This window comes from Canis lupus, chromosome 19 (genome assembly GCF_048164855.1).
Source record: "Canis lupus baileyi chromosome 19, mCanLup2.hap1, whole genome shotgun sequence".
Lineage (NCBI taxonomy): Eukaryota > Metazoa > Chordata > Mammalia > Carnivora > Canidae > Canis > Canis lupus.
The window spans coordinates 11,125,751-11,145,393 of record NC_132856.1 but is presented as its reverse complement, the minus strand read 5'-3'; the positions used below and the strand labels follow the sequence as shown (position 1 = coordinate 11,145,393).

Here is a 19,643-nt window from a genome sequence, read left to right as displayed (position 1 = left end):
TAGGGTCTTTGCACTCAGGATTCCATTCTTGTGAAATGTTCTTTCCATGGCAACTCTACTCATAGCTGACTCATTCTCCCTCTTCAGGTCCTCAGCTCATATGACCTCTTTAGTCAGGCTTTCTGGACTACCTGATGTGAATGGACCACATATCCAGTGAATCTCTGCTCCCTTTACTTCCTCTAAGGCACTCACTTCCATCCTCCATATCCTGATCTAATTATCTGTTCACCTATTTAATGCCTGTCTCCCTCCACTAGAATCGAAGCTGTGTGAAGACAGGAAGCTTTCCAGTCTTATTCATGGTCTATCAGAGCCTCAGCTCAGGGTCTCCTAACCCACTGTAGTTCTCAGTTCAATGTTTGTTGAATGAGTGAATGAATGAATGAACAGTGAAAAGGGCATGAAAAGGAGTCAAAAGCCCCAGTTAGGACAAACCCATTGATAATGACAATGACAACAATACCATCTTCCTTCAAGTGCTTACTTTTCTCCCTATAGTCAATCCTTAAGATTCATTTGGGAGGTAGTATGGTATAATTGAAAGGGCCACTTACTGGCTGTGTGACCTTGGATAGAGCCCTAGACTGTTCTCAAATCTCCACCTTCTCCCAGAAAAATAATTAGAATTATTATGGAATAATTAGAATCATCCTTTGATGTCTTGACATTCAATTAAAAAAGAATAAGAATAAGAATAAGAATAAGAATAAGAATAAGAATAAGAATAAGAATAAGAAGAAGAAGAAGAAGAAGAAGAAGAGGAGGAGGAGGCGGCGGCGGCGGTGGCGGCGGCGGCGGCCCAGAGGGCCCCAGTGACATTTATTAGACCAAGACATTCCTTAAGGGAAATGATTCCTTTATTTACCTGAGGGGGCCCCCAGCACCCAAGACTCTGACTACAGGTCCCCTGGAACATCTGGCTCAAGAGTAGGGTTCAAAGAGTCAGCATCTTTAGCCAGGAAAAGAATAAGTACTAGCAGGGACTGGGGGGTGCCTTTCTGCCCACAACAGGTTATTCTCCAGAAAAAAAGAGACTGGGCCACCCCAAGCAGTAGCTCCTGATTCTCACGTTCTGAAAAGAGTCACTATATCTGCCTCCTTAATTGACACTGGGGCCAAGGGTAACAACAAGGAAGGGAAGGAGGTCATGAGTTTCAAGCTATACGATGTTAAAGTTAATAAAATTAGAATTATTCCATGGAACCATAATTTCTCAAGATGTGGCAAGAAGGGTGGCTGGAAAAGGAGTGAGAAATGACTTCACTGGGAAGGCTTCTGCGCAGTTTGCAAGGGATAAAGCATGTCTTTGTTATTCTCCTGGCTTCTGTTCCTATACCTCTGAAATATGAAGGCTTCTGGCATGACATCCCAGTTCATCACCATTGTTCCAAGGGTTTGCTACTGAATGGGCTATTCACATGGAAACCTCTTCGAGGCCAGGCTTCTGTTGGCCACAGTTTATTTACACCCTGGTTTAATGTGCAGCACACCTTGGAAGTTTGGACAAACTAGACCACGGTACAGCATTGCACCATCTCTTCCTAGTCCTGCCTGCCTGCTCACTGCTGATTAAAAGCCAGAACCCCACCCTCATTCATTCAGCCCACACGTTCTAAGCGTCTATCACATGCGAGGTGTTGGGGCTACAGCTGGGAGCAAGCAAAACAAACGCCAATGACAGCAGATCCATGAAAGAAGAAAAGGGGAATCACAACTGGAAAGCCCTTTCCAGGAATGTGAAAAAAAGGAATCAAAATTTGGGTTCATTGATCAAGAGTTGGGATTGCTGGGGATGATGGTGTGTCAAGAACTGGGGATCTCTGGGTGACTCAGCAGTTGAGCGCCTGCCTTCAGCCTGGGGCGTGATCCTGGAGTCCCAGGATCGAGTCCCATGTCGGGCTCCCTGCATGGAACCTGCTTCTCCCTCTGCGTGTCTCTGCCTCTCTCTCTGTATGTGTCTCTCATGAATAAATAAACATAATTTTTTAAAAAATGGCGGAGGGTTTAAGAAGGAAAGTACCTCTGATAAGAGACGGAGTTCTAGAGGGACACCTGGGTGGTTCAGTGGTGGAGAGTCTGCCTTCACCTCAGGGAGTGATCCTGGAGTTCTGGGATTGAGTCCCACATCGGGCTCCCTGCAGGGAGCCTGCTTCTCCCTCTGCGTGTGTCTCTGTCTCCCTCTCTCTCTGTCTGTCTGTCTCTGTGTCTCTCATGAATAAGTAAATAAAATCTTTTAAAAAGAGAGAGGAAGGAAGCCCTAGAATGTGGCCAGCAGTTCCTCCATCCCCCCAAATCAGTCACATGAAGTAGTCTGGGACCCCTCCCCTCCTTCAGTCTCCCTGCAACCTAGTTTTATGGTAGACCCCCTGAGCCCTGCTTTTCTGGCAGGGGGTGCTGCCAACATGAGTTTTAGGACCGAAAACCTCAGGAGAGAGCAATATTCCCCCAGGATAAAAAGTGGGGTTTGGTTCTCCGCCCAGGCAGGGAAAAGCACCCCCGGGGACCCCACGTCTGGCTCAATAGAGATGTGTCTGTGTAGGCACACAACACTGTGAAGGAAGATCTTGCTGAGACTGTCTTAGGGGACTTGTTATGTGAGATGTTGTCAGACCCTTCACCCCAAGGAGGTGAAAAATCCACAGATGGAATCCCGCTTGTCCAGATCTCGACAGCCTCATCTATCGAGTTTAACCAGAATTTCCTGGCTTATGGCTTCTTGTAATGCTGTGCCTCTTCTCCCTGGGGAAGTTCTCACTCTCATCCACGAACTAAGATTGATTGATTAATTGATTGAAAGATTTTATTTATTTATTCATGAGAGACACACACACACACACACAGAGGCAAAGACACAGGCAGAGGGAGAAGCAGGCTCCATGCAGAGAGCCTGAAGTGGGACTTGATCCCGGGACGCCAGGATCATGCCTTGGGACAAAGGCAGATGCTCAACCGCTGAGCCACCCAGGCTGCCCCGAACGAAGATTCAAAGCCTTGCTGAAGAGCTCAACTTTGGACCAGTTACCCTCTCTTGAGCCTAAATCCTCATGTGCCAAATGCAATGGAGCATCATCATCATCATCATCATCATCAAAGGTCCTGGTAACACGGGAGGTCATTATGCAACCGGAGAGAAGATGCATATTTCACGCTTAAAAAACCAGGACTGTGTTCTCCTCGCTGAATTGGGAGAATTCACACGAAAGCAAGGTATGCGAGGCAGATCAATAATCCACAAGTATTAATTAATTAAAAAAAAAAAAAAGATCCTAAGTCAGTAGACTCTGCCCTCCCGGCTGGTGACCGGAGGACCTGGCCGGTGCGGGCTGCACAGCACCTGCCTCCCCCCCGCCCCCCCCCCCTCCCCAGGACAAGGCAGAAAGAGTGGGAAGGGGGACGCGGCTCAGCATTTATTTTTGGAGCCAGCTCACTAAAAACACCCCCGCCTTCCCGTCTGATCACTCTCCCTTTTGACCTGAATGGATGGCGGGAGCCGGCGGGCCTCCCCACCCTCTGCCCGATGTCCTTTAAAGGAGAAGGGCGGGGGCGCGGATTCCTGCGGCTCCCTCGACGGGCGCAGGCGAGCCGCCGCCGCGCGGGCCGCACCGGGCAGGGCAGGGCAGGGCAGGGCAGGGCAGGGAGGGCAGGAGGGGCAGGAGGGGCAGGGAGGAGCTGGGAGGGCAGGAGGGGCAGGGAGGGCAGGGAGGGCAGGGAGGGCAGGGAGGGCAGGGCAGGGGCCGCTCTGACGTCAGGGCAGCGCTCGCGCCGCCGCGGCCGCCCGGCCCGGACCACGCCCCCGGGGCGGAGAGCCGCGCGCTGCCATTGGCCGGCCGAGCGCGAGCGCCCGCGACGATTGGCTGGCGCCGTTTGCGAGGGAGTCCCGCTCTCCAATTAAAGGGCCCCGCGGCGCCGGGCTGCGCGCAGAGCTCCCCTGGGCGCGCGAACTCGGCCCGAGCCCGCGCTGTGCCCGCGCTGTGCCCGCCGCGCCCCTGCCCGAGAAGCCGGCGCTCGCCGCTGCTGCCCCACGGGAGATGGCGAAGGTGGCCAAGGACCTCAACCCGGGAGTTCAGAAGGTGAGCTGCGCTCTGCCTGTGCTGCCCACGTCCTTGCTTTTCCCCGCGTCCCTCCCGCAGGCTCGGCCGCGACTTACCCAGACGTAAGGAGCAGCAAACGCGCTACATTCCAAGACTTCCCGAGAAAACGGAACAGTTGGGAGTACAGAGTTGAGCTGACAGGCGCACCCACCCCGAAACTTACTCTTAAAAGCCCTTGTGTGGAATTTGCAGAGAATCTTTAGTGCTGCCGTGATGCTGATCGCAATGTTATTTGAATTTTCTTTTTGCGCTCGTTTTTCTTGGAGTCCAGTCTGCCAGCAGATAGTATAACACCCCGTGCTCATCCCATCAAGTGCCCTCCTTCCTCGGTGCCAGTCACCCAGCTGCCCCTTTCCCCCTTCCCCACACCTCCCCTTTCCCAACCCTTTGTTTGTTTCCCAGAGTTAGGAGTCGCTCATGGTTTGTCTCCCTCTCTAATTACAATTTACATAAAGTAAAACTATTAAAGAAAATAGTAATCCTGTTGTCTGTAGGGAGAGAAAAAAAAAAAAAAAAAACAACTCCCTTCTCCTCTTCCTTCCCCCTCCCAGGATTGAGGTGGAGAGTAAATATTTACTCACAAGGAATCTCCCCTCTTGCTGTCATCCTGTTTTCTATTTTGCACTCACACACACACACTCTCTCTCTCTCACACACACACACACACACACACGCACGCACACACACCAGTTTCTTTAGTTGGTGATGTTGGCCATGGCAGCAGTTCCAGCACGAGGGAACTAATTTCTGTCCCCAGGGTCTGCACGTTTCCCTTTCAGGAAGGGCTGGCCAGGAGCCCAGAAGGTCATGGGTGAATTACCGCAGGAGGGGCCTGTGGCTTCAACACCCACCCGCTACTTACCTTGGTGCAGTCGGGAGAGGGCACAGGCCAGAGGCATAGAGGACAAGTGAGCTGGAAGGGAGCAGAGACACAGACAGTCTAAGCCAATGGAGAAACTGAAGCCCAGGGTTAGAAACTGAAGCCCAGGGTTAGAGAGCCCAGAAGACCGCAGAGATTATTAAGGGAAGCCTTGGGCACGGAAACCCTGGCCCTGCCACTTTTTAGCTGCACTGTTTTGACCAATTCACTTTTCTGTGCCTCAGTTTCCTTGTCTCCAGTTCTAGGGATGATAGATCTCTCTTTTCTCCAGCAGCACTAGCAACGATAGTAAGCTGGATTGGATTAATCTCCCAAAGCAGTCATTTTTAAACTCTTGCAGGGCAAAGTCCTCCTGAGACCTCTGCCATTACCTGTGGAGTAGAATGAGAGGAAAACAAACAAACAAACAAACAAAAAAGGAATAAAGAAAGAAAACAACAAAACCCAAACATATGTCAGAATCAAAATAAAAGTGCAAGCCATGTAACTTTGAGGCACGAGTTCATGCATCTGATTTATAGCTGCACGTTACACAGCTGACTTGCCCCAGACTCCCACACAGGGTCCAGTGTACCCTTCTGAATGTGTACACCAAGTCAGACTTAATCAGGGCATCTCTCTGGAATGTACCATGTCCCATCACATTTGCCAGACTATTTGGAGAGTCAAGTTCTCTCTCCTTCTATGGAATTCGTACACTTCAGACCTTGGTATGATACCTGTTAATTTCCACCTAGTGGCAAGTCATGCATGCACTGCTTTTGTTTCTCTACACATCTTTCTGAACCCCTTGTAGACAAACCTTTCTGGTTCATCTCTGTTCCAACACAGCATACCGTACACAGCAGGACTCAATAAACTACCAGTGAACCACTGAATATCCGTCCAGCTAAGACCTTAGTGTTCGCGGACAGTACATTTTGTACATGAATGTTTTTTAACTTGTCATAGCACGAGGATATTTGTGCGTCTGAACTGCCTCCCCAAATTAAACTGAGGTAAAAGAGTTTGGAGCTAAAGGGGCAAAGCCCCACTGTCCTCTAGAAAGTCAGATGATTTGGGGGTGGTTTTACTACAAATTGATTGATAGATAATGTGTGAAGTAAGACCCAGTACATGGAAACCCTCCTTCTTACTGAAAGCCAAAGCCACCACTTGGAGGAAGCCTTGTTTTTATTTTCCTTTGCATCGGAGACTGTGATTATCGGGATTAGAGGTGGAACATGTTCTCCTTCTTGTCACCCTCCAGTGCCAACTTCCTTGGCCTGCAAAAGGTTTATTTTCCATTTAGATCCAATTACAGGCTTAAAGAAAGAATGTAGTGGGTAGAGATGAAAGGGTGTAATTCTTTTTTTTTTTTTTTTTTACTTCTTGGGACTGTGGCAGTGAGGAGGGCAGTCATCACTATGTAGATTAACCAATGTCTTCAACTCAAAAAGTCAAGGCAAAGGATGAGAGTGGGGGAGAAGCTCTCCTTGCTTAACATTATAATAGTGATTGAACACCGTGTCATACCCAACAACATTCTAAAAAGCTTTTATTCCATATTTACTATTTAAATCTACAGCAGGGGGAGGATTTTATAACATTTGGCTTCAGGATACATAATCACACTTAGGCATTTTGAAACAATTTCATAGACTCTTGGAGCGACAAGGGACCTATTTACAAAATGAGAAATGGTTTAAAATGGCATACAGACTGTCTCTACTGCCCTACCCCCAAGGGGAAGTGTGGTAGGGGGAATCCCTAGCAGCTGGAAGTTATAAAAGGTCTTCAAGAGAACATAAAATCCAAAACCTGGAGTAGCCTTAGAAATTGTCTAACCAATCCCAGACAGACTGAGATCACATACCTAGTTAGTGGCAGAGCTTAAAAACATTACCAGGCTCCTCTCATCTGTGCTAAGTTAAATGCTCCCAATGGCTGCTCTTAAGCCATCATTTGTTTTTCTATTGGGAAAGGCTTCCTAGCACAGAGAGTTCCCTGAGAATAGTCAACATTCCTTGGTAATAAAGGGCCTGAAAGGCCACATGCCATTTCTTTTGGTGGAATCAACTACTACTGCGTTGTGTTCTTCTGTAGTGTTTATTAAGCATATTTAAGAGTACTGGTACTACTATCAAAATAGTGTTTGAACCAGATAGAGGTTCATACCCTATCCTAGTAACTCTACCACTTACTACCTGTGTGCTCTTGTGTATTAGCTAATTAACTTTTGAGTCTCTCCTTATCTGAAAATTGGAGAGACAGTAGCAGCATCTACCTCCCAAGGTGTCTGTGATCATTAAATGAGATAGTACATATAAAGAGCTCAGCCCAGAAGCTCTCAAATAGTTAGTTGTTATTGTTGTTGCTGTTATTATTATTATTGGTGGCAATGGCAGTGGTATATATTATGATGGGTGTGTGAACGCTGAAAGGAGTCTTTTGGTAAATGAAGGACACACTTTTCTTTATGACTATCCTATCTGAAGAGCAACTAATTTCCATTCAGCTGAACCAAAGCCAGTTGCCCCGTCTTGATGAGCTGAACATTGGTCTTATCTTCATTCTACCCAAACAGATACAAAATCTGCTCACATGGAACAGAGATTACCAGTCATTTCACTCTGGAGTCAATTTTAGGCCTGGAGGGGGCATGGAGCTCTTGTCACTTTTTAAGCAAGGATACTGAGGCCCAGAGGGGTCAAGCTCCTCATCTGAGATTGCCAAGATGTGCTGAAGCCCATTAGGCTCTGCGACAATACAGCCCTGTTGGCTGCCAAAGAGCCACTTGCAGGAATTTAGAAAGGACTAGAACCAAGAGATCTAAGAGCATGTTCACTGTTGACTGCATGTGTGCCGGTGGCCTGGCTCCAAAAGGTCTGTTTTTCACCCCTCAACTCAGTGTCAAAGGAGCATTACATGATGGTTCTAAGTGCGTTGCCAGATTCAGCTGGGTGTCTCCCCACACCCTTCTCTGCCTACCCTCCCTCTTGGCTTTCCTGTCCTCAGCCCTTCCTGCCTTCACCTCCAGTTCCTGCAGCGTGCAAAACTGCTGGCACATTGCCTGAGAGAGCCGATCCAATGTAAACACGGCTCCTCGAGAACGTGGTTGGCTCCCTCAATCTTAAAAATATATTAAGCTGTCATTTAAAGGCCTTCATAGCCAATGCATTGGAGACATGCCCATAGGTGTAGAAGCACGTTGGCCCGAGAGAGCCTTATCGTAAAAGAAAGAAAGAAATTATCCAAGTTCTTAAAGGATCTCTGAAAACAGATGCTGAAGCCATTACTTTGTAAATTACAGATGCTTGTCGTGTTGTGCAGACGTGTGTGAATATGTGGGGTTAGGGGCTGATGAGTGGCTTTCACCAGTGCATCCACCTCCTGGGACGATAGGAGGCAGGGAAAGCCCTAATCACAGACCATCTCTAGGCTTTACTCTCGGCCATCTAAGCTCCGAGACCTTCTCCTAGCCAGGGTTTACACACCACTCTATAAGCCGGACAGTGGGAAAAGGACTTTGGTATTTTCCTCTGAAGATCCTATAGTTTGATCTTCTCAGTATATTAACTGGCCAAAGGTAACAAGGAAGAAAAAGAAGAGGCTGAGTCCAGCAAAAGCTGGGGACCAGGAAGGAGGGACAGTGTCACAGGCTCACATGTGCATCTTACTTTCCTACCTCCATGTCCGCCACTCCTGGTGAGGAAAAGGTAAGGACCAGAGACGTGAGGGAATAATTCCTCCTTCAACCCACTGGAGTCAGCAGGGCTCCAGAAGAGGTATTTGATTTGACCTTGGAAAGGAGAATCATTTTTTCATTCCAGCTTGCACATTCAAAATAGTGTGTGAATAATAATGTGGAAATCTATCATGATGAGTATAGACCTTGGGAATTCTTATCTCCCCAGTGTTCATCCAACACCATTTAAACATTTATTATGAGAAAAGTTTTCTGGCAGTGGTTGAGTCATTATAGTAACTGTTGGCATTTCTTTACCAGGTGACTTTGAATAGGTCACTTTTCCTAGGAAGTAGCAGACCTTGACTGAGAACCTGTCTTCCTTTTCCCTCCAGTCCACTAACCTTTCCTATACAGCAGGCTATCTCCCAAATAACAAATGATTATGGATAAACAGGCCTAAAACTCTGTTCCACTGAAAGTAGAATTGTGGAACAGCTTTTCAGGACAACCAGAAGGGAGCCACAGCTGTTGTTCGTTAAGTGCCTTCCTTTGGAGGTACCCACCCCTCCAACACACACGCATACCCTTTTCATTTGCTTATCGGGAAGAGGATTTGGCTGGCAGCTGCCATGACCTTAGCAGGTGCAAGGCCACCAACAACTTCTACAGGAGTCCTTCAAGATTATGATAGTTCCTTAACTTCACATGTAATCTTCAAGATGTCCTAAACCCATTCTTGGAGCTTTGTACATAACAACGGCATGGATCTGCAAAGGCTCTAGAAATGCTTTCTATGAAGCTTTTATAGAAAAGCATTGAACAAGAAGTTGGGTCTCATATGTGCACTGAGACTCTGTCAGTAGCCAAAACTTAAACTTTGTATCTAGGCTTAAATATTTGATGTGGAAATTTGGTGGTAGCTTCACAAAAACAGAAACAATCATACAATTACAAATCTTTGTCAGACTCCCAGATCAACTCTTCACTCACTGTCTGCTCTTTTATATGAGGAGCAAACCCTTTTAGGTTTTTTTCTCAGAAGGGACCTGTTTGGTCTTCCTTTTACGATTTGTTTGGACTCTTGTCACTGAAGGGCTTTGCAGGAAGAGTCGTCTGTTCTCTGCTAGCATAGACAAATTCAAGGAAAGACCAAAGAAAGGAAGGAAGGACTCTCTTGAGTACGTGCACAGTGCTTGGCCTTTCTCATATCCCATTTGGCCTTAAGGACTACCATACAAAAATATGAATATCCTTTCTACACATGAGTAAATGAAGACTAAGTTAAGTGATCATATGATGGCAGGTTAAGAACTCAAATCAGGTCTTCACTCCGATCCCAAAACTTAAGCTCTTTCCACTCTAAGGAAAAATAAGAAGGCTTTTCTCAGAAGTAGCAGTCTGGTAGAGAGAAGCTATGATTATCACTGTGAGCTATCTACACATTAGTAGTCTGATTCGGGAATTGCCCAGCATTTGCCAAATGTTACCAGGCATTTGTACCTCTCTGGTATCTCTCGGTCACTACGAGGTATATACTGTCACTCACAATAAGTCCAAGCCATTTCCAGATACAGAACAAGGGCTTTCTAGATTTCTCCTAGTTCTGGCTTTCTTAGAAGTCTAATAGAACTCAAGGGAGGAGGCTGGTAGAGAGACAGTCTAAGGAAGCATACAAAAGTATCCTAAAATTACTGAAGAAGCAGTGACCCTTGACCAAAAAAATAAAAATAAAAATAAAAAAATCCTAGAGATCCTAGTCTGAGAGCTTCCAGGAAATTCTAGCCTGGGGATAAGCTTGGCCTTTGGAATGTATCTCTACATGCCTGGTCAGCCTGACTCATGGCCTACCCAATAACACGTGAATCAGGACCAAGCAAAACACAGCCAAGCCCCCACCAGGACACGCTTTAAAAGGAAATAAGATTGCTGAGGGGGAAAAAAGCAAAGGCTCCATTTGGCAAGTCACTCTTTGGAAGGACAAAGGAGTACTGGGGTCCAGCCCATGGCGGCTGTTTCAAATCCACATGATCTGTTTATGGATTTTTTTTTTTCTCCTTGCGTTTTAAAACATTAGATTCTTTATAAAATTAATCTTTGGAGAAAAATGCAAATGACTCGTTATTTAAAAGAACTGAGCAGAATCTAGGGATCTGCTTGGTCAGTCCCTTTGTGTTACTGTTGGGATATGGGGAGAAATGCCATATCCAAAATTTATATGAGACATAAATGAAAGATACACTGATTCACAGCATCTTTTATGAATGCAGGAGAAAAGGATATGTTCTATATTCTGTTGCTTCCATGCCCAGAGTACTCTAATTTCAGTCAACTTCATACCCTCAAACTTCAGAAGGTCAAGTGAACATTTTGGTGATGAACTTTACTTTGGCCACCAGATTTAGAGGCTTATTGAGAAGTGGTTAAACACATAGCCTTTGCAAGCATGGAGATCTAAATGTGACTCATGGTTCTGCCATTTGCTAGATCTGCAGCCTCTGCCAAGTTGCTTTTCCTCTCTGGACCTCTGGTTCCCCGTTTGAGAAAGAGAGTTAACAATAGTTCTACATCTAAACAATAGTTAGTGAGATAAAGCCTGTAATGTGCCTGGATGCCTAGTAAGTGCTCAGAAAATATTTCCTCTTGCTCTTACTGGCATCCCCTCTCCTCAGTACAGCACAGAAATCCCATAGGTAGTTAAGCACTGGGGTGTGGGAAACCAAGTTCAGCTTACCTACGTCACATCACATGTGGCTTCTAAGATATCAGATTGCAGGACCTTCTCTTTGTAGCTAAACTTAGACTTAGCCATAAATATACTCAGGCTGCATCATATGCAAAATTGTGACAATAGCAACAATTTGCTTTGGGTGGCTGGTTGCCACACTTCTAAAAAGCAGCCCTCCCTCTGCCTGAGACCAGTCCTTGGCCCCAACCGTTTGATCGTGGACAGGCTTACCCTCACCAAGCCTCAGACATCCTGCTTATTAATCAGGATAATGGTCACTCATTTCTTCATTTAGCAAATATTTATTTAGCATATATCATGTGCCAAGCATTGTGCTGAGTGCTAAATACAAGACAATGAATAAGAAAGTTTTGGTCCCTGCCTTGTAAACTTGAGTCAGGTGAAATTAATTTCTCATAAAAGTAGGATAAAGGCCAAATAATGTCAGTGTTCTATGAGTCTGTGTATTCCTTGACCATCTGCAGCACATGTGCACACACCCTCACATCTACACACCTACTAATTCTCCTTTGCTACCCACCTCATATTCCCCAGGACTGCATACATCTGAGCCATACCCAACCCCAGTAATTTGTACAGTGTAACAGAGGAATGAGTTCACACTGTTCTCCCAGTTTTTACATTTTTTTAAAGATTTATTTTTTTGAGAGAAAGAGCACATGAGCGAGAGAAAGGGTGGAGGGAGAAGGAGAAGCAGACTTTCTGCTGAGCAGGGAGCCCTGATGTGGGGCTAGATGTGGGGCTCCATCCCAGGACCCTGGGATCATGATCTGAGCCAAAGGCAGACGCTTAACCAACTGACCACCCAGGCGCCCCCTAGTTACTGCATTTTAAACAGGATATTTAGTGACAGAGTCTGAGGCTGGAGGGACTATTGGCAGCTCTCAGGTACTATGGTAACCAGCAGCCCCTTCAGCTGCCTTGCAGATACGGTGGTAGACAAACTGTGCTCAGCCTGTGTCCTCAGCGGCAGCCTAATGCCCCAGGCTCTGTCCTTAGTGGTGTTGATGGCAGGGGCACCAAAGGACAGGGACACAGGGAAAGGGTTCTTGGATGGCTAACACCCCTATAACCTGCCCTCAAGAAGATAGCATCTATTTGGGCCGTATGACTAAGTGGCATGTCCAGGTACTGATTCATGAGGCTGACTACCAAGGTGACTGGCCTGGCTGATCCACTGGCTGCAAAAAGTGGAGGGAAAGTGGATCCCAGCCCTGCCCTCATCCTGGAGGAGAGCCACCCACCTGCCAAGGCATTCCTTTGCTCCCCACCCCACCCTGGCACTGTGACCAGCCAGTCTCCTTGCTGAGTGGATCTGGTCTGAACTGGGCTGGGGGGGGGGGGGGGGTGGGAATCAGCATTTGGGGGCTTAGCTCAGAGGAAGTCGAGGGAATTTTTTACATATTCTTAGCAGATAGAAGTTTTTAACTAGGAATCTGTGGATAGAATTGAAGGTATCAAGGACTGTAAATAAAGAAAAATTACACCCTCACACTCCCAGCCTCTAATGGATTCAGCATTTCTTTCAATTGTGAATGAAGGCAAAGCCCTGACAACTTAGCAACCCCTTGACTCGTTTTCTTTTTTAACTAAATAAAGCTATTGTGCAAGACATTTACGTTAGAAAAAGATAGCTGAGTATGAGCCCTCTGCCCTTGATACCAATGGAATTCTGATACTTTCTTGTCCTATTCCCGCTGAGATAGATGTCAAATGTACCATTTATATTTGTCCATATTCTGAAATCACAGTAAATGCACTGCTAAGTCCTGTTAATTAACTTAATAAAGGCATGTATGTTACTAAATTATAGATCTGTTTTTACATAGTGGTACTATTTCAGTAATAGTGGTTTCCTCTGTAATCCTACCTATTTTATGCACTTAAAACACTGTTCTGAGAAGGGAGGCTTTCATGTCAGACAAGAAAAAGAGCCCAAATATATAAAGACGTCTGTCAAAGCCTCAGCAGTACTCTATACACATATACACAAATATGTACATATATAAACACACATACAGCTGTAGTGGGTTGAGATCTGAGGCTCTTGGAGCAATCTGGGTTTAAATCCCAATTTGGCTACTCATTTCCTGTTATCTTGGACAAGTCACATTACCTCTCAGCCTCAGTTTCTTCATCAGTAACATAGGCCTAAAAGTTGTCCTCAACAATAACCTGTTAAATTCTTAGCACAGTACTTGACAAATAATGTTGTGTTTTATTTTTTTAAGATTTTATTTATTTATTCATGAGAGACAGAAAGAGGCAGAGACACGGGCAGAGGGAGAAGCAGGCTCCATGCAGGGAGCCCGACGTGGGACTCGATCCCAGGTCCCCAGGATCAGGCCCTGGGCCGAAGGCAGTGCTAAACTGCTGAGCCATCCGGGCTGCCCTAATACTGTATTCTAAACATGAGTTACCATCACTATGAATAGAGCTAACGAGAACGAAATGGTAAAGAGAATAAAAACATTACTTAGGCGAAAATTCTTCACCTCGAATTTGGCACACACAAGAATTTAGCTCATGCAAACATTTATTATGTGCAATTTTTATATGCCAGGGACTAAGGGACTAAGCTGATAAGTGGAAAAAGGAAGAGTCTCAGAAGCTGATGGTTTCAGAGAAAGAACAGCCAGTGTGGCCATCAGAAAATGAACAGTTCCTAAAGACCTTGATCAGAGGTCCCAGTATAGAACTGAAGGAGGTTAGAAGAGGCAGTACTTAACCCTACCTGGGAGGTCAGAGGAGGCTTGCCCAGGAGGCGACATCTGAGCTGAGTGTTGAGAGACAAGGATAAATGAGCTGTTCGGATCAGGTCATGGTCCAGTTTTATGCTTTCCAAGTCTGGCACGTATATTCTCCATCCTACCTGACTTCTAACTTGGGGAATATCATCCATCTTAGACTGTGGAGAAATACATTTCCATGTATACATCTATCCCCACATATGTATCTTTTATTTTCTGATCTGAGGACTGGCTCCTCTTGCTTTTCAACCAAAACACTTTAGAGTGATGAGGATAGCAGGCCCTGCAAAACTGGCACACAGAAAGCTTCATGGCTTTCTGTGTCTTGAGACTCTTCCAGTTCCAGCAAAGGAAATCCAACAAATTCACTCCCATTGAGCTTGAATTTTTGCAGGAAGATTTAGACTCAGGTAACTGAGAATACGCAATATAAATGGTAAGAAAGGAACACACACACACACACACACACACACACACACCCTGTGAAATTCAGCACACCACATGTGTGAGCAGAACATGAAAACAATCCAGAGCAAGACAGGGTATGTATTTATGTGCCCCCAAGTTTTATTCACCTTTAAACTCTGAAGCCATAAATGATATTAAGAGCAAAAGAAATCTCAAGTAGGAATCTTTAATGAAATAAGAGAAAAAAATCAACTTTTGAAATATGGAACTTGTTTAACAAGATCCAGAATCTTACATTGAAACAATTCCTTTTGAACAGCGCTTCAGATTTCTCACTTGGTCAGACAGTGTGAGTTCCTTGTTGCCATGTGTTAAAGCAGGTGAGGCTTCAAAATGAAAAACACATGGTTTGGGTGTCAAAATGCCACTGGGATGATTGTTTTTGATTGTTCAGTTATAGATGGTGTATTAAAAAAAAAAAAGAAAGAAAGAAAAAGAAAAAAATCCCAGATAATTCCCTGTCAGTTATCTGGAAAATAAAGTTGTAAGAATCATGCCTGTGTTTGCAAGGACCTGAGAAGAGGCAAAGTTTGATAGAAAAGCTGTGTTTCCTTGAGTCTGTCCTCCTACACAGCCAACATGCCTAAACAGCTCATGGGGAGAGACACCCTGTAATAAGATTCACAGTAACTTGAATGACTGTCGTCACCTGCCTCTACTTTTCTTGGATCCAGCCCAGGGTTGGGGCCACCACAAGAGAAATCATCATATACGTATTTGAATAATGCTTGTACTGTATATTTCAGCAACTACAATTAATTTTTAAGAGGTAGGAAGGGCTTTAGTTCCCTGGATCCACCTCCTTATTTAACAAAGAAGGAAACAGATCTATCTTGACCTTGTGACTTGCTCAAGAGCTGGGGTAAGAATTTGAGGTATCATAGTATTTCAGGTTCAAAAAGGCTTTTCAAACTCTATTTTGTTCAGCTATCCCATCCATAAACATGAGATGAACTAGACAGGACAGCCAGATCCTCTGAGAATGCCACTGACCAGCACTCGCAGCTCCCGAAGAGATCTATTTTTTGAAGTCCTCTAAATATTAGTTCTTTGTTATTGTGAGCTAAAATCTCTCTCTCTCTCTCCAACTCTTCCCATTGCTTCTATTTCCCTAGCTCCTCAGTTCAAGGATACAGTGACCACTTTTTTCTAATGTTCCAGTTCTGGTAACTGACCAAGTCCTCTGTATTGTTCAGGATTAAGGTCAAAGCACCTGTTTCCTGGGTTAGTTCCTGCCTTCTGGGAGACCTAGTGTCAGCTTTTAGCTGAGTGAGATAGCCAACAGACAGCCCCTAGTTTTTGTTTTGACATAAGTTCGGTGACTCATGCCACCTTCTCCATCAGAGCATATTTACCTCTCCTAATCTCACCCAGTTGGGAAGGCCACTTCTTTGCCACCGAACTATCCTATTTCTTGGAGAAGAGCTTTTAAAGTACAAAAACCTGGCAAAAGAGAAGGGGATAGGCATCTCAAAAGCACTAAGAACTCCAAACCCATGTCATAAATACTCATGAAAAATCAGCACTGATCCACAAGCGAAATACTTGATTTATAAAGAATTGGAGGCAGGGGGAGATGATAAGAAATCAGAGAAGGCTAAGAAGGTAAAGAAGAAAACTTTGATAAACAGAGGTAATATACTTTTTAAAAGCTTTTTAAATTATTTACAAACTTGTCATAGTTTATTACTATATGGAATGCTAGAGCAGTAAGAGAGCAATGTAAATCGTATATCCTGCTGATTTTTCCATCTGGAAGGGATGTTCCGAAAATAAATATGAAGGCTGGTCACCAAAAACAACTTGCTTTCATTAAATGATGCCACTAAAGAAAAGACAATCCACAAAGAAAATATTCACAGTACATATATCAGACAAAAGATTATATCGAGAATATATAAATAACTCCTTTAAATCAATTTTTAAAAAGCAGTCCAATTTTTTAAAAAATAGGTGGGGATTTGAACAGGCATGTCACAGAAGAAGATGTCTAGATGGCTACTAAGTGTAAGGAAAGGTATTCAATGTTATTACTCATCAGAAAAACACAAAAGCACCGGGAGACAGCATTACACAACCAGAGGACTAATAAAATTAAATACTGACAATAGCAAGTATTGACAAGGACATGGTGCAGCTAGAATTCATATGCTGCCAGGAAAAATGTAAAATGATACAACCACTTTGCTGGGGCACCTGGGTGGCTCAGTTGGTTAAGCATCTGAGTCTTGATTTTGGCTCAGGTCATGATTTCCCACATCGTGAGCTTGAGCCCCCTGTGGAGCTCTGCACTCAGTGGGGAGTCTGCTTAAGGATTCTCTCCCTCTGCTCTTCCTCCATGTATGCATTCTCTCTCTGGCTCTCGCTCTCTGTCTCTCAAATAAATATTTAAAAAACAAAAAGATACAACCACTTTGGGAAACTGGTAGAGACAAAGAATCCCGAGGAGGTGGAAGTAGAGAGAACATGAGGGCAAAGAACACAAGACAGACATGGAATAGAGTACATGAGACCAGCACCCCTCAGTGGGATCCCTACCCATGCAGCTTAATCTAAAACCTTCTGACCCATGGACCAAGATCAAAACCAGCATGGTAGGAGTGGGGCCAGAGACATGGGAGGGAGACTCTTTGGCAAATTTAGGAAGAATCTGGAGATGAAAAGGAAATGAAAGTGAGAGAGTTGGGGGAAGGCACCATTCCAAACCAGACTCTGAATTTTTAATGCCTGGTCCCAAGTTTAATTATCTTCCTGCAGACTCGCCTACGAAAGGATTGGCTTTAGGATGGTGGCTGAGCCAAGCCTTGATTTGTTTCCTTCCTTCAAACAATTGACTTAAACCTTCATCTGACCCCAGAGGCCCCCCTCTTTCTGGCTGGAAGTTTCTTGAGAACAAACTGCAGTGATTTCCATGGTCTAGGGCGGCAGTTGGCTCAGGTCTCTGACAACAGCAGCCACATCTCAGGAGAGTTGGCCCTCCTGAGAGACGACAGCCAGCGGGACAACTGAGAATTGGCTGAAGTTTAGTCCAAACCACTCATAGCTCAGACCGATATCGACTTTAAGTTTCTAGTCTCTGATGAATATTTATACCAAAATAGGGCCAGTGGAGAAGTTCCATCTGTGTGGATTTTAAGAGTTTTGCCTTCCCTCAGCCACGTTGACCAAACTCAGGAAAGTAGCAGAATCATTGCCAAGTACATACTCTTTGAAGTACAAGAAATTCTGAGAAGGCCCTGGACCCATCATATTTCTTCTCATCCTGAAGACTTAGATTTGGCACTCCTTTTTTAAAAAGTGCTTAATATCACCACCTCTCAGTGCTTTATAATTTTAGACTAGCCCTGAACACTATGAACACTCTTTTGAAAGAGTGGATAGTCTCTTCAAAGTTTTGCTGAGTGAAATTGCTTTGCTGGTTGATATTTTCCCCATCTTTCTAAAGTCTGGATGGTCCAGTTAATCACTTTAAGTCACCTCTTTACTTTGCTAGTTGACAAATAGCCCCGAATTTTCTCTTCAGTTTTATTAGTCACTCTATACTCCTTGGAAGCAAAAACACCAAAAATTTTATTAAGTTCTGCCCTTGATATGAGGGATTAAAATAGAAGCTCTGCTCTTGTACTGGGTATATTAACTCCACTTATCAAGCACAGGCCATGTGCCAGGCACTGTGCTACATAGTTTTTTCCTAATGTTTACAGAAATTTCATTTTACAGATGAGTAAGACTCAGATTAAATAAATTGCCTTGGTGACATAGCTAAATGATGAACATGAAATAAATGTGGGAAATTCAATCCACAGCTCTCCCTCTTCCCTCTATGCCATTTCTTATCTATATGTAACATGTTTGCAGGGTTCCAGAAAGATGGGCCATGATAGAGAGTAGCCCTCAGGCTCAGACCTTTTAAAAGACAATAGTATTAGCTGGAATGTAATGATGTTTCATATTTGTCGTATTTTTTATGGTTACCTTCTGTTTTAATACATTTATGGTAAAGGGTTTTTTTTTTTTTCAAGAAATAAGTTGTTTTTCTTTTTTTTTTTTTTAATTTACTCTAAGGGAAATAAACAATCACACAGATGGTGTATTGAGGACAGAATTCATGAAGGAGCAACATAGGTTTTCCTGAACATCTAATACTTGTTTATCCCTAATCTGTATAGCACTTTTCAGTTTTCTCAACATCTCATATGCAGTGTCATATTTGATTCTCACAGCAACCCCGTGAAGCTGGTAGGAATTATGATCCATTTTAAAGGTGAAAAGAAATCGAAGTTCAGAGAGCAGAAACTACTCACCAGGGTCACATGGGTAGTGATAAAGTAGCCAGGGCATGGGTTCAACTCCTCAAGCTCCAACATGAACGGTGCTCCTCCAGTGCTCTGCCAGCAAATCATTTCAAGGGCAGGAGTGGATAAAGGGATATTCCAAAGCAATGAGCCAAGACCAGAAATGCCATGGAAAGTCCACAGAGCTTAACGACTCTCACAGGCTGGCCTAAGTTTTCACAATTTCCCAGTGCTTGTGTATATTCTGTTTCATGGAGAAGCCTGTGGTTGCTACATTCTGAGTTGCTCTAGAGAAGTCTGATTTTCTCTATCTGGTGAGTCACCTTCCAGAAGGTTCAGAAAATGGCTCTCCCATCAGAGGAGCATCTCCTACCTTCTGGGATACACCCCAGAAGGGATGGTACAAACTAGAAATGGGCCCCTCAAAGAGGAACAGCTGGATCCTGCCCAAGAAAAAGAGCATTTCTTTCCATGTCTACTTGCCTTGAACAACTGACCAGAATGCAGACCACAGGTCTTGGTGACTGGATGGGCAGGAATACCATAAACAGAAGAGAACCAGTGGGTTTGGTGGCAAAGAAGGTAAGATAGCACTTCTGTCATACGAAAAGATTCCAGGAACTGAAAGAATTCCTGGAGATAACAATGAGAGTCAGAGGGAATAGCTGAAGCTATTTGCATACATTGATGCATAAAGGAGAAGCATCTTGAGAATCAAGAGGAGGTAAGAACCAGTTCTA

General features: G+C 44.6%; 1 protein-coding gene across 2 annotated transcripts in view; it reads left to right on the top strand.

The window, feature by feature from the left end:
• The first annotated feature begins 3,919 nt into the window (after positions 1–3,919).
• Positions 3,920–19,643, top strand: part of LMCD1 (LIM and cysteine rich domains 1) — a 58,458-nt gene continuing 42,734 nt past the window's right edge. The window contains exon 1 of one of the 2 annotated variants that reach the window (XM_072785296.1): positions 3,920–4,073. In XM_072785296.1, coding sequence (XP_072641397.1) covers positions 4,032–4,073 — 42 coding nt within the window. In that variant the 5' untranslated portion in view covers positions 3,920–4,031. The remainder of the gene's footprint in view (positions 4,074–19,643) is intronic. The other variant, XM_072785297.1, reaches the window with a different exon arrangement.